Source organism: Drosophila arizonae, chromosome 3 (assembly GCF_054131065.1).
Source record: "Drosophila arizonae isolate 15081-1271.41 chromosome 3, UAZ_ARI_1.0, whole genome shotgun sequence".
NCBI classification, from domain to species: Eukaryota; Metazoa; Arthropoda; class Insecta; order Diptera; family Drosophilidae; genus Drosophila; species Drosophila arizonae.
In genome coordinates, this window is record NC_142923.1 from 9,296,651 (window position 1) to 9,319,134 (window position 22,484).

Sequence of the window (22,484 nt, forward strand, 5' to 3'; positions counted from 1 at the left end):
GATCAATTGGCAATTGATAAATCAGTATATAGTTTAAAAAGTGTAGAAAGTGCTCGCATTGCCCATTTAATTGAAAATTGAACTCTAGTACCTCAAATGCCAGACATTAAACAAAATTTAAATATATTAATAACATTCGTGTTCAATATTATAATTTTTTTTTTTGACACTTACCACCCAGCATACCCTACTTGTATATAAGATAATAAACCTTGCTTTTGTAGTCTTCGGTCAATCGTAAAGATAAGCCACGTGAGTAATCAGAATCAAAGTGCTACCAGTGCTTTCACTTCTTATATATATATATATATATATATATATATATATATATATATATATTTATGTTTGGCAAATAAACAGATCCGAGCCCAAAACATGTAAACAATACATAGATAAGAGCAGCATTTGCTCCATGCACGTTCGCTCAATGAACTTATTTACCTATGGGTAGTTGTAGAACGAGATGAGAGATGCACGGGTGGGAGAGAGAGCGAGAACTAAAATATATGAAATATGCATGCATGCATATATAATAATCAGCATGAGATTATCTCATCTCATATCTGCCAATATATGGGCTATCAGTGCGAGATTGGGCTAAGGATTACCCCGTTGATAAGCAAACAGCGAGTGCAGCGGCAGCGGCAGCGGCAGCAACAGGGCGAGCCAGAGGCAGGCTGCTGCAAGGGTGGAAATTGACGCACGCACACTTAGATAAACGCACACCCTCACGCACGCACACATACATACACACGTACAGGGAGTGCACGATGACAGCCGACGACAAAGTCAACGACGAGAAGTTTTGTTGTTGTTGTTGGAATTTGTGGGTTTGCGGCTTTTCAGTTGCCTCGCAGCTGGTTTCAGTTTCATTGGTAAAACGTAGCGCATGGCAAGCGGTTCCATGTTAGCTCAGTGCGCTTGTTAACTTGGCTAAAACCCAAGCTTTTCCGTCTTTAAATATCTCGCTAATTAATTCACAAAAAAATAAAACAAAATAACAACAGTGTGCATAAATATTGCAATAACTATAAAGGAGTTTTTTTCCGCAGCTGCAAGCCATAAATTAAAGTCTTTAGCTTTTCGCTAAAAAAAAACAGAAACAAACTTATTTATTGCATATCTGTGGATATTTGTCATTGATAAGAAGCGTAAGCACGTTTTTATGCTACTTTGTGTAACAAAAGATCCATGAATAACACTAAAAATAAAAAGCTCAAAAAAAAAAAAAAATAAATAAATAAAAAATTCAAATAAAAACTCTATTAAATTCAGGGAAAAATAAGTTGAGTTGTTCGAGTGCTTACAAAATCACAGGAAGAAAACAAAAGTAGAAGTAGAATACCAAAAGAAATACAAATATATAAATAAAACAAGTAAGAAAGCTCCAGTCGAGACTGCTCGACTAGGAGATACCCTGAACCCTCCAAGCTGATATTCTAATCATTCTGCACTTCTTTTATGCACACATACATACACATGCATCCACACGCACGCATAAGCCTGCGCTCTGCTAACTGCGCAGTAAGCAGCGACTGCGCTTGGGCTGCGCTGCAGTGTGGGCAATATTATGAGAATTTATTTGTTAAATAATTTCTTTTGTAGACATACGATCTTAATGAAACTTTTAGAGCGTAGTCATATGGTGAATATGTGTGTATATTCCAAAGCCCAAGTCTCTAGTATTTGAAATACGCTTTTTACAAAAGTGATGGTGAGGGGGTGAATTTAAGGGTGGGGGGTAAATTTTAACAAAAACCGAAATTGTATAAATTGCATATAAGCATACATTAAAAATTTGGAGACTCTAGCAATAAGGGTGTAGAAGATATAATTTTATAACTGCTTTTCGATAAGGTTTTTTATCGATAAAAAAAGATCGGGATGGGTTATCGATTTTTAATGATAAACTTGATATGCGCGCTGTAATTACGGACATTTTAAAAAAAAATTGAAGTCTCTAGCTCTTATATCTTCTGAAATCGACGCGTTCATACATACGGACGGACGGACGGACGGACGGACGGACGGACGGACGGACGGACGGACGGACGGACGGACGGACGGACAGACAGACGGACAGGGCCAAATCGACTCAGCTCGTCGCCCTGATCAAGAATATATATACTTTGTGGGGTCTGCCACGCCTCCTTCTGCCTGTTACATACTTTTAACAAAACCATTATACCCTGATTTCCCATTTTCAATGGGTTCAGGGTATAATTAGACCTGAATGTGAAAAATATTAAATCAATAACAAATTAAATATACTAAAAATTAAATTACAAAAATAATAAATATACATACAAAAAAAAAAAAATAATAATAAATTAATTAAATAAATATATTAGTAATTCAGCAAAATTTAAATAATGAGATTATTCTCCAATAATTTAGTTTTATTTAGAGTTATAAAATATAATAAAATTTTTAAAATTTTTATAATAAATTTTTTTTTTTTGTAGAATACCTCGTACAAACATGATATAGTAAATATAAGAACCACAACTAAGCAAAATTACATCTTATTTATCTGATGTTTTCATGGGCTTTTAAGACATATAGATAGTACTTGGTATGGGCATGAAATCTTTTTGTATAACCATTGTACAGTCTATTCACAATGGGAGTTAATTGCAGAAAGTGACGCGATTCATCCAATAAATCATATTATTATTCAAATAATTCCTCTCTTCTTCGCAATGATTTAGGGTATTCTCTAGTCAGTCACTTTCTTTGTAACTCAAGCAAATTAATCAGATTTGAATGTCTCACTCAAGCGAATTAAATCGTTTTTTGTCAATATTAATCAGACTTTAACGTAATTATCGACAGTTGACTTGACCCACTGCCTTTGCCGTAATAAATAAAAATACAAATTTGAGATTAAGTGTAAAGTAATTAATTTTGTTTACAAATTTTCTCTCTGTAAACAAGTAGTTGCATTAGAAATATTTTAAGAAATCAGCAGCAATAATTTATCAACTTATCTCATTAGTTGCTATTCGCATATGTTTGCAATATAATTAATTCTATAATTAAATCTTGAGTGACACTTGATTAATGACTCTATCTCAGCCAATTTGCATATTGCAATATATTTGCAAATTCGTATTACAAATCGTTCTAAAGTGCTCCAAAGTCAACGTTTCTAGAAATAGATTCTATATGGGCTCTAATTATTCAGTTAACTGTTTGACATTGCAAACAATTAGTTGATTAATGAATATCTGTTGTCGAGCACACATATCACGCATACGCCACCGTAGCCATCAACAAAAATATTTTGAATGCCCAAACCCTTCTTCCTGGAAGCAGCAAAAAATAAAGAGATGCCTTTGGTTAAGCCAGACGACTGCGATATATACTGTAAATGTTCATACATAGAGAAGACTAATGGCTTAATATTATTCTAAAATGAAAATAGGGTTTTTGTATAAAGAAAATAGTTTAAAATATTACTATTAATTTAAAATGTTTCTAATAGTATATATGTATATTTAAAGACGTATTTAAAATGATTGAAATATATTAAGAATTTGTATACAGGTTTTTAAAAATATTTAAGAACTATCTAAAATCATTTGTGATTTGTTTTTTATTTTTATTTTTATTTCTATTTTTTTTTTTTTTTTTTTAATATATTATACATTTGGTGGATTAATGAAAACACGTATTTTTATGTTCAAATAAATATGGAGAGATTATTTATTGAGATATTTTTTTCTTCTAGACTATATCCTAACTTAAACGTAAATTTTATTGGTACATTGAATTATCTGTGAAAGAAATATATATATATGAGAGATGTCATATGTATGTATGTTTATGTTACGCTCCTCTCTATGCATCAAGTTTTGTTGTCATAGCTTGTAGAAAGAGATATACCATCTAGCTATTAAAATTTTTACATATACATATGTCAGTCTACATACCAAATAATGTTAACAAATCTCTCAGAGATCCTTCATCAAATAGACACAAAAAGCTTTTAAAATGTATTCAACTCTTTAGCTATGTTTTGAGTGCAGGGTATTTTAATAGCCCCTTAAAGATTTTAAGCTACCGTCAAGAATCTCAATACTTCGAAAGCCCAATAAAAACATTTTTTTAGTTTTTTTTTTTTTTTCTTGTGTTTGGTAAATGCGACAATGTCGGCGAATTGGCTGCGATAGAAGCAACAACAACACCAATGACAACGGGCAACGGCAACGGCAACGGCAACGACAACGACAACGAGAAACGCTTCTGAGAAGTCTGAAGCTCATTCGAGTTCAAACAGTTGTACTTTGTCTTTGGCCAGCGACGCGTCGGTTGTTGGTTGTCTGCGGATTGTTTGCCGCTTGTCGGATGAACGTTTCACGTTTATGGCGCTGCCTTATTCGGACGCAACAGGACGCACCTTAAAATACATATAAATATATATGCATGTATAGGCGTGTATGTATATACATAAATCGCGTCGCGTTGTCTAACCTTTAATTGGAGAAAAAAGTAAACGTAAAAATTAAACATAAAATAAAATAAAATAACTAGCAACTGGCAGCTGCCAATTGGCAGGCAGTTGGAGTCGGCGGTGAAGTCCACTCAGAAATTGGCAAGTGCTTGGAGCTCGGAAGCCGGCTTTGTGTCAGTTGTTTGGGTGCTCACTGTGTCAAATGTGTTGAACCTTAAAGTGGCTGCAGCTCAAGTGCTTAGCACAGACGCAGTCACTCAGTCAGTCAGTCACTCAGTCAGTCTGTCAGCCAGCCAGTCCCTCACTCAGTCAGTCTGTCAGCTTTTCAGTCTGTCCATGTGGCTTATCATATTGTTTGACTTTGAGCCTCTTTTGAATTATGCTCTGCTATCTGCACAGTGCCCCTACCCCGTCTCTGTTTTATCACACCTGCTTTGAATAGCCTCAAAGCACTTCCCCAACTCTAAAAGTATTTTTTAAAATAAAAATTCACTTCAATGTAAATTCGTGAGCTGCACATCCCGTTCGAAATTGAAGCAACAAGAATTCGTTACTTTTTAAGCTGTCCAAAGAAGTTATCTTTAAAGTCGAATCAACAGTTTTGTGCACGATTAATTTAATAGGAACTGCGAAGTGCCGAAGCTTGAATACTCTAGCCAAGATTTGCTGGGGATGTGATGGACTGTAAAGTTATTTAAGAATTGTTTTTTGTAATCTAGTGTCGATGTCTATGACAGTCTTAAATCATAATAAGCCAATCTTACTAAATATAATATATATACTATATATATTTTAGTGCAGCTAGCTTCAGTTCAAGCCAAATTCTTATAGGCATAATTTGTTGTACATATTGCGAAAAGTGCTCCATTCACCGTCCAATATTACATAACTACGCCACAAGGCTCTCTTGATGCGTATACAAATTATTTTCAATTTAAAGATCAATTAAATGTGCCAAAAGTGTATTTGTTCAATGAGTTGGCAAAATTGATCGACCTGTGTATAGCGGGGGCTTGGCCAGACTTGCCACAAACTTAAGGCGCAGAGCACACTCCATATAAAAATCGATTTGCCAAAAATAGCCGGAATTCATTTAAAATAATACCAAAAATACAAAGAAATTAATCTAACAATTTTTTAATGCATAAAGTGTATAAAAATAAACCCATGCGAAGCCCAAAATTCCTTTGTTTTGTTTTTTTTGTTTTTTGTTTTTTAATTGCAATAATCAGGAATCGTAGACAAAGTGCGTCGAGTATTACGGAACTTTGTTGTGGCATTTGTGCTATGATAAATATAATTGAAGACCAGGCGCCAGCTTAGCAGGAGGAGACGATCGCGGAGTGCGGGCGCTACGACTCGTGGGTGCTGCTATCAATAGAAATAAAAATTAATAGCAACAAAATTGTCAAGTGGAAAAGTGTTGTAACCCTTTTAAGATATAGTTAAATATTTTTATATGCTGTAAATTGCTGAGAAGAGGGGTATATACATACTCTTAAAATTGAAAAAAAGAATGATAAATAGTAAAAATAAAAATAATAACAATAATAATAATAATAATAATAATAATAATAATAATAATAATAATAATAATAATAATAATAATAATAATAATAATAATAATAAAAATAATAATAATATAATAATAATAATAATTATTATTATTATAATAATAGAAAAATTTTACAAATTAATATATTTAAAATGTCTAAAAAGAAAAAAATGTTGTGTTCTATAAATAGTCGCAGAGTGTTTCTTAGTCGAGCAGCCGTCGTTGTTCCTTTTCAGATATGAGTTTGCAAATCAAGTTGAAATTGACATGATTTACATACTTTTTAATTGGGTTAATTTGGGTTAATTAGCTTGCATTAAATTAAGTCTATGTTAACTTAGAATTGAGGGTAAGCAAAAAGATTAGGGTAACTTAGGTTGGGATACCATAGGTTTGGCTAGGGTAACTTAAAGTTATGTTTGACTGTAGTTTTTTGTTGTCATTTTCGTTATATCGCACCGTCTTCATTGTTGTCTCTTTTTTTTTTTTGCACAGTAATTGATAAATGTGTCTTTTATCAGTTGATGATCAAAAGTAATTAAATGAGTGGAACCTAAAAAAAAAAAACACCAAAGAACACACACACAAACACAATGTGAAAAGTGCGTAAAATGAGCGCGAGACGAAGATAATTGTCCAGAGAGAATTAACAGTAATAATTATAAAACCGAACAAACAATTTGCCAAGTGGCTGGATAAATACCAAAAACGCCGAACCAGCAGACGAAGCGGAATTTCAAACATAAATAGCAAAAACAACAACAACAAAAACATCGACGCAGATAAAAACAAAGAAGCGTCGCGTCGCAGCAGAACTTTTCTTTGCAGCGCTGCGCGAAGGTAAGCAGCGCAGCAGCAGCGGCAGCAGAAGCAGCAGCCGATAAAAATGGCGTTCAAGTGCAACAGAGCCAAGTGCTGCACCGTTATTCTGGCGGCCATTGTTGTGCTAAGACTGCACATCTGTTTGGGTAAGTGCGACAGAGACAGCGCATGCGAAGCAATCCATTGTGTTTACTGTTTCTATAGTAATTGGAATACAAATGTTTGCACGCGTCATGCAAATGTCAACAATTAAATGTAAATATTTAATAGATAAGCGACTTGTGAAAGAGCGACGACAGCAGACGACAATTCTACAGCTATTAATTGTAAGAGAGAGGGCAGGAGAGAGAGGGAGGCTGTGATAAAAAAAGCATTTGTCACGAAATTGTGAAGCGCTGCAGATGGTGAATGAGGGGAAATGAGAATGTAATAAAATCAAAATAAAGAAAGAGAGAGAGAGAGACAGAGAGAAAAGAAGATAGGATAGTAAGAATGAGAGAGCGACAGAGAGAGAGAGAGAGAGAGAGAGCAAGAGATCCGCAATGTTCGTGTTACTGCTGGCAGGCAACGAGATGACAAGGGAATGGAATGAAATGGAAAACATCTAAGATTCATTCCTTGGAATGTTCCAATGTAGAGGCAAATATACCTAGATGATAAACATAAATAGGATAAAGGAGAGAGGTAGCAGATTAAGATTGTGGCAGATTAGGCAAAGGGCGGGGAAAAGAAAAGAGATACAGATAGAGAGAAAACTGAAAGAGAGATAAAAGGAAAAGAAGGGGAGGTGAGTGAGAGAGAGTGAGCAAGAGGAATGGAAATAGAGTGCAATAAATATTTAGTAAGTGACAGAGAGAGAGAGAGAAAGAGAGAGAGAGAGAGAGAGAGAGCGCGCGAGAGAGGTAAATAAAAAATTGTTCCTCAAATTTGGAGCACAAGCCTATGTAAACCAGGATAATAAGTACAAAGAGAAAGAAATAGAGAGGGAGAGTGAGTCTAAGAAAAATAAGGAACAGAAAATGTAATTATAGTTTCCAATCGATAGCAGCAATATAATCTGATAAGATATTATATCATTGTATTCCCAAAGCAGCCGAAAATAAGAATAATCTAATAATCATAATATCATAATATCCAAGCCAATTGAGCAATTGCTGCAACGTAGCCCACATCTAATGCATAATGCACTTATCCATCGTAATACTGATTCAACTCATCAGCAAAGCAATCAATGTACTCATTATCACGCCCACACGCACGTCCAAGTGCAGCGATCATAAAAGGCAAATTGCTCAAATTAGCTGGGGGAGCAAATCAAATCTCACGCAGCGTGGGAATGTCATTATAGAAGCAAAGAGAGAGAGAGAGAGAGAGAGAGAGAGAGAGAGAGACAGAGCTACTTGCCAAGTGCAGGTAACTGAGTTGCAGCTCACTCGGTTGCTATGCCTAATCATATGCTCAAAGGTACCGCACTTCATTTCAATTTTATGGGCTGTCCAGGTGCCTAACAGGTGTGAGCTTCCAATTTGACGCTATGGACAGCTTTGACACACTATTAGTAAGCGATATTCTGAGCATACCTGGGCGCTGCAGTCCAGCTGCCAGCTGTGCGTGTGTGTGTGATTGTGTGTGTTTAACGAACACACCCAAAAATATTTCAACACACATATACATATGGACATATCATATTTTGTACCTTTGGGGGTTAGAGCAGCCGGTAGCGTCAGCAGCTGACCTCAGCTCTGAGTTCGCAGTCCCTCAGTCCGCTCGCCCTCGCCCTCGCCCTCTCAGATCTACATCGGCCGCGAGTTTATCTCTCTGCACATACTACTATATATTGACTCGCAGTTGGCTTCTATTTGCACTTGGGCCAAGTTGAACGTACTGCGTGTTCCTCCCGTCTCGCTCCTCAGCCCCGTCCATTCGCCAGGTCAAAAGGTGTCGAAATGCCCAACAGCTGCTGGCCGAAACTTGACTGCATATATATTTATGGGAGTGCGACAGAGAGGGAGAGAGGGAGAGAAAAAACTGAATTTATGCGAAATCAATTAAGTCAATAGGTGGTTGTGTGTGTGCTGTAAGGCCCCCTACTCTGCACCTCCACCTCCTTCACCTCCTCCTCCCTCCTCCTGCTCCTCTCTTCAATCGTTTAGCTTCGTTTACAGTGCTCACAGCTTTTCGCATTTAAGTGGCCGTGGACGCTTGGCACTTGGCACTTGGCTCGGCATCTGCCCCACCATTTAAGCGCATGGCACTTCAGTTACCTCAGCTACCAGCTCCTCCAGCTCCGCACGTCCCACTCCGTTTCGCCTCAGTTGCTAACGCAGTCACACGGCTTTGATTAAATTGTTATAATTGTTTAATATTTTGTTGTTGTCTTGGGTCTTATATTTGCTATCGGAGCTGCGCTCGTGATTTTGAGCATTACACGAGCTGTAGATCTATTGATATTAAAGTAAACTGTTTGACCAAGAATAAGACGAATTTCAGTTTGTTTCCCTGTTAATAATAATAATATTATTAATAATTATTATAATTACAATAAAATATTGTAATAACATTAATTACAATCGTGTTCTATTAATATTGATGTCATTAATATTAACACTATAATAATATTTAAAAAAATTTTTTATTGTATTTTAAAAATATATATATGTATATATTTTATATTAGTTCAATAAATTCAGGCCTAATTTTGATATTTTTGTGTGTCTATAATCTCTTGCAAAATAGCTTTACACACATTTATTTTTATAGCCTGAACCCATAGAAAATGGGAATATCATAAGAAATATTTTGCAATGAAAATTTGTTGAATTATTTCACCTAGTTTCCACGTTTCCCTCAGCTTTCTGTATGTGGCATTAATATAGAAGCTTTCCCACTTCGTATGCAATATTCCAATTTTTCCAGTATAAGATTTTTGTTTATAATAAATGTACATATATTTGTAGCTCAGGCTTTCATGCACGATCCCACCCAGATTCCATGCCGTCTAGCTTCCCGGCTGACATCGGAGCTCACTCACGTAACCCCTTCGTTGTGCCAAATTTTTGAATTATAACCAGCGAATCAAACCCGAGACACTTCAAGCTGAGGCAAGCCGAGCCAACTCAAGGTCTATTTCTCTCGAACACATTGCCCGGTCATAAATTCTTGTTGAGATTGTCAAAAAGAATAAAAATTGAGCACAATTATGAGATCTGTAGTCTGTCGCACCCAGATACGCCCCATAACGAATGCATTAACATAGTCGAGCGGCAGACAAGATTTTCAGTTGCTTTTATTAGATTCCTCCAAGATTTCCATAAAGCGTTGCATTCAGTCTGCAATTGCTCCTGGGCTGAATATCAATGCTCGCATGAGCAGCTACAGCGCCTGTCAGCTGAATAGTGACACCTTGAACTTCATACTTCATACTTAACTAATTGCTCGCAGTATGATAGACACGATTTTAACTAATTGTAGGCTCCATTAATTAGTCGAAATTACAATGACAACAACAACTACTAAGCGGAGTCGCTTGACTTTGACAAATGTGCTCGGCTCTTTGCTGACAGTTGACAATTAGTGAGCGGGCGGGCCATCGATCACCTTTGTTTTTGTAGGCCAGGAGCAATGTGCTCCTATTCGAAGCGTCAGCTGCGTTAGCATGTGTGAATTATTAGTTATTCATGCCACGCATACGAAAGGCTGAATACTGAATACTGTAATATTGAATGAAATGAATAGACAACTTCTTTCAAGTTCATTTGCATTTGTCGCATAGTCGATGCCGATGTTTGTGTTTGTGTTCATGGGTTTCGCCTCTTTTATCTGCTGAGGGGCTCTGTTGGTGTTCTCAATAAGAAGCACTTCAAAGTGGAGTAGCTCTGGAAGTGCGACAAGTGCGACTTTGTCGCGATAAGCAGATCAATTTAGTTCTTATGCTCATTAGAAGTGCTTTGTTAGAAGGGGTATATAGGAATACTATTGAGAATATAGAGTTGGTATATAGTTGGTAAATAAATTAAATTAAAATGGGATATATACGAATACGAATAATATGGAATTGGTAAATAAATTATATATTTTTTTGAATTATATATGCCACAATATTCAATGAATATTTATGGTTAATATATACACATATGTTTTTAAACAAAAATTTTATATCAAAAGAATGTTTAATATGGTATAATGATCACAAAGCAGATCAGATCATAAGAATTTAAGATTCATAAAAAAAAAAAAAAACATATCAAACATGTGAAACGTCAACCTTTGATATTATATATGTGCATATACACTTGAGTTCCGATAACTCCCTTTATAAAAAAATGCATAATATCGAGAATTATTGAGAACGCATTTTTTCGATTAATCACGATTTAGCGGGGTATAAATTATCGAAACTCGACTGTACTATATACTTGATGCCCACAAAAACAAATTATTAATTCAATATTCCATCTAATCCTAATATGGGTTAAAATTATTATGTACGAATATTATAATATTCTAAAAATATTGAAATATTTCCTTAGGTTATCTATGTATGTATATTTGCTTTCGATATCCGTGGACTGAATATATACGAAATTACAGATAATATAGTATATCCCTATATATAGAGCTCTGTTAACTTGCAAGATAGCAACTTAGACTCCTCATTTTCTAGTCTAGCGTGACTACAGCCTCAAGTGAAACATACTTTAATAATCGATTATAGTCTGCACGGTCTGCTGACTTCTTATACGATTTGAGCCATCGGACAGACGAGGGCAAACCAGCAGAAACAAGCGAAGCAATTGGACGACACACCCGCTCCACACATATCAGAGGTTATCATAAGAGCAGATGGATTTGTAAGTGTGCGCAGACAAAACGAAACGAATTTCATAATGTGGCAACAACTAAAGCCAAGAAGAAGACAATAAGCCAGCCAAAAGAAGCCAAATCCAGAGACAAAGCCAAAGCCAAAGGCGGCAACAGCGAATGCCAAACTAAACAGAAGCTGAAAAGAAACTGTTGCAGGGGTCGTATGAGTAATGAAGCAAAGATAAAGCGAGAGAAAGCTGACAAAATATGATCGACTTGAAGATATCCTCTAAAGAGTGGCAGCTGAATGTAGAGCTAATGAAACTATTTAATTTGTCAGCTGATAATAAAAGTTTTTATCTTACAATACGAATTTAGTCCAACCAGCATACCCCGCCAGGCATATTTAAGAGGTATGCGAGCACAATTCAAGGGAAAAACATTTGACACACACGCAGAGAAAAACACAACTGTGACAAAGATAAAGTTTTCATTACGCAGACATAAAACCAGAGAGGAGAGAGAGAGAGCGAAAAAAACGAGGAAATGAAAATAAAAACTAATGTTCGGATGCTGTGTGGAAATTTTTGCGAGCAAATGACTCACGGCTGGAAAAGGACAACGCATCCTGGGTGCAGACAGGTTGGGGAGCTGCAGGCGCGCACTGTAAACAGCGAAAATATAATGATAGAGAGAGGGGGAATCGGGGCAAGCAAACAAGCGAACGACCTAATTCGATGCAAAGTCAATTAATTTGAGCAGATTAATTAGTTAAGTCGAAACTAGTTGACATCGCCGTGCCGCACCTCAATTACAATTTTTAGTCTCCTGTTACCCGGAACACCGCTGCCACCCGCCCCCCTCAGCACACTAAACGTTTACCCATTCCGGCCAAGTTCAGGTACGAGCCGTAATGGCCAACACATTTGACATTTGTTGACTCCGGCTGTCATTAGCGTGTCCAATCCGACTCGTTCGTCCGCCCGCTCACCCAAAGCCTGCGTCTGTTATCTACCCTTAGTTGAGTTTTTAATGCGCCATTCGCTGCTTTTAATTGTCCTTCTAATAGATAGTCCGGCTTGGCCCGACGTCTTCTGCCGCCTGGCCACCACCATTTAATGGCTGTTGACTTTTGGCCTAAGGTCTGTGACACCTCCCCAGGGCTTGATTGCGAGATTCCTTTTTTATTCCTTTTATACCCAAGCAAAGTTTAAGTTGCTTTTTGTGGATTAAAGACGGAATACCTGCTTGGAATTTGAATACCAAGGAGATTACTTTTTGGATTACGGCGAATCAGTTGAGCTGAGTCTCTTAGGAGCTACAAGTATTCTAGTGGTTTGGTAATGCTAACTACATAAGTTAAGTGAATTGACATGGGATTAACATGTTATTTCATGATTTTCTAGAATTTAGCAAATATTTAGTTATTTATTTTTGGCAGTTTTAGCAGTTCTGTTCATTTATCACACGCTCTGATAGCTCATTAATTAGCATTCAAGATGCGCGAAACCTTTCTAATTTCTTGTTTGTTACGCATAAATTATTGAACACATTCGCTGTGCTACCCAGCTCAAACTTTGGCCGAATTACTTTCCATAACTGGCAGAGACATAAGCGAGGCTAACCATAAACAAACCATTTCGAGGGCTATGCAAACAAAGACATTGCTGCTAATTGGATGTTTCAAATGCTCGCTAACTAAATACCTGTCATAATTATGAGCATATACCCATTGTTAACTGTTGCGGTACGACAAGGGAATACCCTGGAAAATAACTCAAAATAATTTTATGAGTTGAAGAATGAGAAAAGTATAAGAGAATCAAGAAAGAAAGTAAAAGACTCAGATGAACTGAAAGATAACTAAAAATTTTTCTACTTCTCTCTATGTTTTTCTCTTCTTTCTATACTCCCGCTTTTCTTCCTGATCATCTTTAGGACATATCTAGTGTCTATCTAGTGTTTATCCCATTGTAAACCTCGCACACTCTCTGCTAGAGCATTACTCAAATCAATGCGAAATAAAGCTATGCAGCTACCACATAGGAAATCCACTAAATATATAATCATGCTCTCGTACCCTGGTAAACCCGGCGAGTTCCCACATAGGGCTGTCGTTTACCATGTACATGAGTGTGATAAATTATGAACGTATTCATTACAATTGCTCTGGCGCTGAGGCATGCGAAATATGCTGATGAAATATGTAGATGCGTCGCGTGTGTTATGTTGGAGCAGCGACAACTCACAGACGGGCATTTCTAATGACATTCTAAGGGGCAAGGGGGAGCCCTGACGCCACTCACTATTTTGTGTATACGTGTCCTTGGCGCTCTTTAAAAAGGGCAAAGAAAACAAAATTAATTCAGCGAGCATTTATTCTTTTTTTAGTGAAATGGTGAGGGGAGAAAACGGAATCGAATTATGTGCGAAAGTAGTTGAGCGTGGAGAGTGGAGAGGAGTGTGTGTGTGTGTGTGTGTGTGGACATAATACCAAATGCGGAGCATAAGATGGCGCCAGTGCGGGAACATGACAAAGTGCTTGGTGCTGGACTCAGAGTAATCAAAGGAGCTGCAAATAGATATATTACGTACTTAAGAGTTTGATATTTATTGAGAAAAGTGAATATGTAAAAGGAGGTCACAAATTGAGATTTGTGGAGGAGGGGGAGTGTGTAAGGAAATGTCTCATAGATTTTATTAATTTATTACACTTCTCATTTCATTTACAGTTCCCATTTCACGCCCCTTACGAGCACCCCTTGCGCGTTTACCCTTCACAAAAGTACCTTCCACCTCCCCCCACGAATTGCTCCAAATTATATTTGAGCTAAACCTTTGTTACCAATTAAGCATTGCATTGTATTTTTCCGCTAGCCAAATTATGTAGTTTTTTGTCACATCTATAATATTTGTTTGTTTATCTTCTGTGGCTGTTATCATAAAATCAATACGCGATGACGCTGACACTAGCCACGGACGGAGGGGAGGGGCTGAGGGAGTTTGTTGTGTGGGTACGCTTCGATAAACCATATGCTAATAACTAATATCTGTGTATTATATTTATTTATGGCTTGTATTGGAGTTGAGCGTATGCAAGCACACGACCAAACAATAATATCAACAACAACAACAACAACAACAACAATAGCAACAGCAAAGCGCGTCATTAGCAAGCTAAATCTTATCGAATTACGCATACGCCGTGTGGTGCGCATTGAATTGGGTTGGATTTTTTTTAAAGCCTTGCTCTGCCTCCTGCTGCATTTGACTCCACTCAAATTGAGGTCAAAGCGAGCTTATTAAACTACATTCATAATTTTTATGAGTCTGTTGATGAGCATAATGGGTAAATACTCGAAATCTCTTGATGGGTTTCTCAATGGGGTGAGCCCAACGCAAATAAAGCGGGGGTTGCACTTGATGAGTGTTAAGGAAGGGGGCGCTGTGGCTGTGGCTGTGGCTGTGGCTATGGCGGAGCGTCCCTCAGTTAAATACCACTTATGGACGACACACTCTGAGCACAATTCATTTGTTTGACCCAATCACAGGACTTGAAGCACTGCGAGAAATGTTCTGCACTAGAGAAATGAAAGTGAAATGGGAATAGAACCTGAATTTCATTAAGTGGAAATAAATTGATTTAAATATATTTTTAAAATAAGCAGAGGAGAAAAGGAAAAAGAACTGACCAAAAATAAAATTAAAATTATTTATATAGAAATGAATTTGAGCCATTTCTGACTGTAATTTGATTTAGAGAATTTTTGTCTTATTTATCAATTTAAAGTTCAATTGATAAAAAATTCATATTATTCTTACGACTCCGCTTATAGCGTCTGTACGGTTATTGCGACGAAAATTCTAGTCCCCATGACCAGAGCAAACTTATACGGTTATAACGCCTTCTGGGTCCCTTGAGTGTCGTTATAACCGAATGCTACTGTAATATTTATAAATATATGTACGCCCTCGCATTTTCTCTGAGTGCATTCAATCAGCAGATTTCTTATAATATTTGTCTCCATTTCTGTTCTTTTATTGCCTTTTTCTCAGCCCTCGATGTTTATTTTCCCACCACTTCCGTGAAATTGAAGCTGCCCATCAATGAGGAGTCGGAGAGCATCTTCTCGAAGATACCCTTGGCACAGTTTCAAGTGCTGCGCCTGGACAACAATCAGCCGGCGACGGACTATATCTACAATCTGGAGCAGAATCCGCTGCTGCGCCTCAATGCCAGCTCCGGCGAGGTTTTCATGCGCAGCGACTATCAAATGGTCAATGGCAGTGTGAAATATGTGCTGACCGCCTTTCCACGCAGCCAGGAGGAGCATGCGGCCATGGAGCAGCCGGAGCAGCTGCTGCAGCAGGTGCCCCACCTCACGCTGGAGCTGCAGCCGCAAAACCAGAGCGACTACTGTGCCGAGCTGGAGCACATTTGCTTCTGGACGAGCGCCGATTATGCCATTGCCGAGACGAGCCTGAGCAGCAGCAGCCGCAGCCGTAGCTTTGAGCCCGTGCTGATTGGCGCCCTGAACTCGAGAGCTGCCAAATATCTGTGCCCCTATCGCACTGTGGAGTATGCGCTGACAGCGGGCAGCTCCCACTTTGTGCTCAAACAGAATCGCTTGTACAGCCGCCAGCCGCTCGACCACGATGAGCTGATCGGGCTGCAGGCGCGAGCCGGCCAGCTGCTGGCCACGGTGGGCTGCACGGTGAGCCTAACCAGCCGGGAGCAGCGACAGTTCTGGCGCAGCTACAATATAACGCTGCTGGATCGCAACGACAATGGGCCGCAGCTGCAGGAGCGCCAGCCACACTTTAACTTCCACGTGAAGCAGCCCTACTTTAAGGCGGTAAGTGCCAAGACGCGAGCCAGACAAAGCGTCTGGACGCTGTCTGCTCTATGTGTGTGGGCGCGGGCTTTATTGAATTCGCGCTTGATAAACGAACCCGAGACACGCAAACCCAAACTCGACCCACCCCGGCTGCTCCATTATTTGGCCATTACGAAGTCTGGGGCCACACTTCCGTGGCTCATCATTAAAAACGCGTAACATTTCACCAACTTTTATGATTGGCGCGTGAAAGTTAAAGCGAGTTCGCAAACTCGCCCCAACTGCCAGGAGTTGTTGGCCCCCTCCACCCCCCACCACAGTAAAACTCTGTGTTTCAAATTATGTTGTCATGTTGCAGCCAAGCCTATTCCCGAGTTGCCTGAAAAACTATGTCATTTATGTAGTTGTTAGTTAGTTGCAAGTAATTGCTCGCCACATCCTCAGCCACAAGTGCTGCATTAACTAAATATATAAAACGCGAAACGAAACACGCGCAACGTGTCACTAAAATTGAGCCCATTACAAAATTTAGCTCAAGTCTAGAGCACTTGGCAAGTGGCCCCAGTTGGGTGTGTCTTGGATGGACATTTGAAGTAATTGTCGAAATTGTTGACAGGTGCTTGGAATGCTCGAATGCATCGAACAGTTGAGGACTCAAGCTGTGTTCTAATTTATTTAGTTAGTTTATTTATTCTTTATTTCTGTTGAACCTCCATTAGCAATAAAATAAAGCTAATGCCATAAATTTATTTTTAACAGTGATTAGCTATTGCTAGGAAGAAAAACACAAAAGAGAGAGAGAGGGAGAGAGAGAGCACAAAAAGAGGGAGACGGAGAGAGAGATAGAAATAAGACACAGAAATATATATCGATAGCGAGAGATACAAACAAAGAGAGACAGAGGTAATAGCTTAGAGATAGAGAGAGAGAGAGAGAGAGAGAGAGAGAGACCGAGATAAAAACATAGAGATAGAGAGATATTAAAACAGCGGGAGAGACACAATGAGAGATAAAAAACAGAAAATGAGAAGTGACAGAGTGAGTGAGATACCTACAGATTTATTGAGAGATAGAGTGAGAGAGATATCTACAGATCGATCGAGAGATCGTGAAGAAGATGAAATTTTCATATAGATAGCGAGTTTCTAAGGACAAAAACGTTCTGAGGAGTTGAATTTTTCAAAGTTCCCAACTTTGAGCTGCACTATACATACAAATTTTCACGAAATACCTTTAATTGGGTATTGCTTGTACTGCTACAGTTATTAATCTCCCTAGACCCTACCCTAAGCAAAACACTTCAGACCCATTTCGATCTAGCACCCAAGCCTCTCTTGATACTTTACTTCACTACACTTAAGCAGGTTACCTATGCAGTCGCTAGGGAGCCATTTCCAGTTCCTAGTAATGCCGCAGCTAATGTCAGCTCCCCTAGGTGTTAACTGCGCCTCCGCCCCCTAGGCCCCCGCCGCTTGGCACCATTCGCTGACCTTGTGCGCAGTAACGAAACAAAATGCTAATGAAGCAGTCCGAGCGCCCAGCTCCTTGGAGAGCAGAGTGCACACAATTTGTGGCGGAGGTCACTGGGAGTGGTCCACGTAGCATTTAATTATCGCTGGTCAGTTAATGCGAATGCTAATGAAGCTGAGGCCACCTTGCTTCTCCGTTCTTCAATTGCAGGCTGAGCCGGTGGGCGAGAAAATCATCTACTTGGACAAGGACACGTTGGCGGCCAATGCACATCTCAACTATGCCATACTCAATGACAAACTGGAGCTCATAAAGCCGGATTGCCACGCCTACGAGGCGGATCACACAGGCAGGCCGCACACCATCATCAGTTGTCGTAAGTGTCGTAGGACTAAGAAGAATTAGAATGATATATGCATGAATGATTGATTTTGACATATTCCGGGACATGGCATATATAAGGATATGTATTTATAGGGAATTAGAGTATGACAGTTAAATAAAAACATTTGCTTCGTATTAGTTTATTACAGAAATGAAGCCCACGTTATTCAAGTAAAACACTAAAAAATAAATAAATTACAAAAAAATAAATAAATAAAATATGAATGAATCAAACATAATTTTGAATTTCTGATAGTCTATATTCTATATTTTAATAGTTATTTATTTCGGAAGCTCAAATTAGTATATATATTAATTTTTTAATTTCTGTAAGAAACTAGATTAAGCCAAGGAACATTTTTTTTTTCAAACTACATAATATAATAGTACTAATAGTTTATCCAAAAGACTTTGCATTGAAGTAAACTCAAGAATATTACAATATAGATAAGATCAGATGAGCTATTACTAAAGGTAAACGTTGATATTTAAATCTTTTTACATTTAACTTCTAGCAATAGAAAATTTAGTACTTAAATAATCCAGTGGCAGAGGTTTTTATATTCAGTATCACAAATTTTCCGATTGATTTCTAACTGAAACCCACTCGATTCTCCTTCCTGCAGAGCTGCGCTTTGCCCGCGACGGAGTGCTGCGCCAGGAGCCGTACTGCATCGATTTGCAGGCCCGGGACTTGACCATCCAGGCGCGCAATGTGGCGAACACGGCGACGGCGCACATCTGCCTGCACGTGGACATCAACCGGCTGCACGAGAGCGATCAGGAGCCACCGCAGGCCTTGCCCTTGCGTGTGCGTCAGCAGCGGATCTTTGGCAGCGCCGGCGATGTAATGCATACGGACTCGGGTCGACATCGTCGCCTGAGCGTTGACTATGAGAAGGATGTGTTTGTGCATCGGGCAGCCGCCTCCTTCTATCGTGTGGCGCAGCCGGATGGCTTTGTGGAGCTGCATCGCATGCGTGGCTGGCGTTTCGCCTTGGCTGAGGATCGCAGCGGCGCCTTTGGCCTGACCGAAGTGGCTGGCATAGTGTATGTGAAGGACGCCCTGGCGCTGGAGCATGCGCCGGAGACGGTTTACTTTTTGAATGTCACCTGGCAGGACGCCGAGAAGCAGTCGCATGCGTTTGTCATTAACGTGCACCTGGTGGAGGGCAGACCGGAGAATGCCAATTGCGAGCTGAGGTTGAAGTCCCGTTCACAGACCTGCGCCCAGGTCAAGTACCGGACGCAGTGCGTCAAATTCTGCGGCCTGGCCACCAACGGGGGGCCGTGTGTCTGGCGCGGCTCCAGCTCGGCTCTGTTTGGACGCAACTACGGCTCCTGCGTGCCGGATGCACGCTACTGTCCGGATCATGTGTGCGATGCACTCGAGGAGCTCAATCCACACGCCTGTCCGCAGGACTGCACGCCGGCCTCCCGCATTGTGGGTCCGCATACCAGCAATGAGAATGGCCGTGGCATACTGAGTGGCTCGGGCACCTGCCTCTGCGAGGACAACGGCAAGTGCAGCTGTGCTCCGCTGCCCGACGAGGAAGAAGCGAGGGCGCGTCGCCAGCGCAAGCGAAAGAATGAAGCAGAAGTGGAACAGGTCAGCATGGCGCCTGCGGCGACTGGAGCCCAGCAGCCCGACCAGGATGCTGTCCTAGCACTGGGCGTGCTCCATGTGGCGGGCATGGAGTGCAATCGCTTCTGCCTGCTGCTGGTCGTCAGCTGCCCGCTGATCTTTGTGCTGCTGCTGCTCTGCCTGCTCTTTTCGCAGCGCAAGCTCTGGCAGCGACGCAACGGCAAACAGTCCACCACGCCGGCCACCAAGGTAGCCCTGCCGCCCAGCCTAGAGGGTCTGGGTGGCGAAGGGGATTTGCCGCTGATGCCACTGCAGACGGGCTTCAAGTTCGAGAGCGGCGATGCCAAATGGGAATTTCCGCGGGATCAACTGAGATTGGATACGGTCCTGGGCGAGGGCGAATTTGGACAGGTGCTCAAAGGATATGCCACACAGATCGCGGGGCTGCCAGGCGTCACCACCGTCGCCGTCAAGATGCTCAAAAAGGGCGCCAATTCGGTGGAGTACATGGCCCTGCTCTCTGAATTCCAGCTGCTGCAGGAGGTCTCCCATCCGAATGTCATCAAGCTGCTGGGCGCCTGCACCCAATCCTCCGAGGCACCGCTGCTCATTATCGAATACGCCCGCTATGGCTCGCTGCGAAGCTACCTGCGCCTGAGCAGGAAAATCGAGTGCGCCGGCGTCGACTTCAGCGACGGCGTTGAGCCCGTCAATGTGAAGATGATGCTCACCTTTGCCTGGCAAATATGCAAGGGCATGAGCTATCTAACGGAACTGAAGGTGTGTGAAGAAATTTGCCTATTGTCTACAATCTTATATTTTCTTGAGATACGGGCTTATGGTTAGACAGCTAGTTCCATTGGGATTATCAAAAGGTTTGCCTATAGTCTATGATGTTATATTTTCTTGAGATACGGGTTTATGGTTAGACAGCTAGTTCCATTGGGATTATCAAAAGGTTAGATGTATATCAGAAAGTAGATACTAAGTTGGGGTGGTATACTCTGTACATAAGGCCTTCTCAGGTAGGCTCTGTGAGGTTATAATATATTATCATTCTCATTTCATACGTATTCCTGACATTAACATCGAAGACTATCAGAAGACGACTCCCAAGCATTGACAAAGATCTTTAAGAAAATATATCATAGTCTGCTCCCCATGCTTGAGGATCAGCGAAAGACAATCCAGACGGACGGTACAGCCTATTCGGATGCTAGGCACATTAGAAAAGAATAATTAGAAGAATAAGTCTTCAAAATCAGACTTTATATAACATAATATATGCAAACATCATATATACGTAGATTTAATACCCTGAATCCCCTTCCCTTCCAGCTGGTTCATCGCGATTTGGCTGCACGCAATGTGCTGCTTGCCGATGGCAAAATTTGCAAGATCTCTGATTTCGGATTGACGCGCGACGTCTACGAGGATGATGCCTATTTGAAGCGATCCAGAGATCGCGTGCCCGTCAAGGTGAGCTGAGCGGGAGAGCTGTTCCCACGCATATGCCTAATTTTCGCTCTCTTTGCAGTGGATGGCACCCGAGTCTCTGGCGGATCATGTGTACACGAGTAAGTCCGATGTCTGGGCATTTGGTGTGCTCTGCTGGGAGCTGATCACATTGGGCGCCTCGCCGTATCCAGGCATAGCGCCCCAGAATTTGTGGTCTCTGCTCAAGACGGGCTATCGCATGGAACGTCCGGAGAACTGCTCCGAGGCGGTTTACTCCGTGGTGCGCACCTGCTGGGCGGATGAGCCCAATGCACGGCCTTCCTTCAAGTACTTGGCCGCCGAGTTTGAGAAGCTGCTGGGCAACAATGCCAAGTACATTGAGCTGGAGGCGAATGCCGTGTCCAATCCGCTGTACTGCAGCGATGAGGCGGCTTTAATGCCCAGCGAGGGACTTGTCGAACAGCTCGGCGAGCCGGAATCATTGGAGCATCTCTGGTCGCCGCCCAAGATCAACAGCTACGACCACGAGCTGAACAACAGTCGGGACGAGTCGGTTACAGAATTTGCTTCCGCAGCAGCCGTAGTTCCGCCCGGATACGATCTGCCACGCCCATTGATCGAGGCCCGGACCACGGAGCAGGTGTTGCGCTACGAGAACGATCTACGCTTTCCGCTCAACATACGCAAGTCCAGCTGTGCGCCCAGCTACAGCAACATGACCTCAAATGGATGCGTTGCTGCTGCTTCCTGCCTGCCCGACTATGCGGTGCCCGTCAAGCGTGGTCGCTCCTACATGGACATGACCAATAATACGCTAATACCCGATAATCTCGATAATCGCGACTTTGAGAAGCATCTCTCCAAGACCATCTCATTTCGTTTCTCCAGTCTACTAAATCTCAAAGACCCCGAAACGCCGCAGCCACATGCCGAGGATGCGGTCTAAAAGGGGTTTTCCTCAGTATTTCGACAATTTTTGTTTTTGTTATTATTATTATTTGTTTTTTAATTATTTGTAGATGCGCCTGATTTTTTAGTTCAAATTGTTTGTTAATTAGTTTTAAACCTATGTATCATATATTTAGCTTTATAATATTGCCCAAACATTTTACT

General features: G+C 40.6%; 1 protein-coding gene across 8 annotated transcripts; it reads left to right on the top strand.

Annotated features, from left to right (window-relative positions):
• Positions 1–843: 843 nt before the first annotated feature.
• Positions 844–22,449, top strand: Ret (protein kinase receptor Ret oncogene). Of its 8 annotated transcripts, none has more exons than XM_089464595.1 (7): positions 844–1,376; positions 6,507–6,979; positions 15,693–16,492; positions 18,155–18,320; positions 18,955–20,693; positions 21,252–21,392; positions 21,451–22,449. In XM_089464595.1, exons 2-7 carry the CDS (start codon positions 6,898–6,900, stop codon positions 22,315–22,317), a joined length of 3,795 nt encoding a protein of 1,264 aa, XP_089320721.1. In that variant the 5' UTR covers positions 844–1,376; positions 6,507–6,897; the 3' UTR covers positions 22,318–22,449. The 8 variants fall into 8 exon arrangements, with proteins under 8 accessions (XP_089320721.1, XP_089320720.1, XP_089320722.1 ...); XM_089464594.1 differs by having other exon boundaries at positions 6,533–6,979; XM_089464596.1 differs by having other exon boundaries at positions 844–1,151.
• Positions 22,450–22,484: the final 35 nt, after the last annotated feature.

Excerpts from the sequence above, each read along its gene's own strand:
- Ret (XM_089464595.1), top strand. The coding sequence starts at position 6,898 with ATGGCGTTCAAGTGCAACAGAGCCAAGTGCTGCACCGTTATTCTGGCG. Across the intron at positions 16,493-18,154 it reads AGCAGCCCTACTTTAAGGCG|GCTGAGCCGGTGGGCGAGAA; the intron begins GTAAGTGCCAAG and ends CTTCAATTGCAG. Across the intron at positions 21,393-21,450 it reads GAGATCGCGTGCCCGTCAAG|TGGATGGCACCCGAGTCTCT; the intron begins GTGAGCTGAGCG and ends CTCTCTTTGCAG.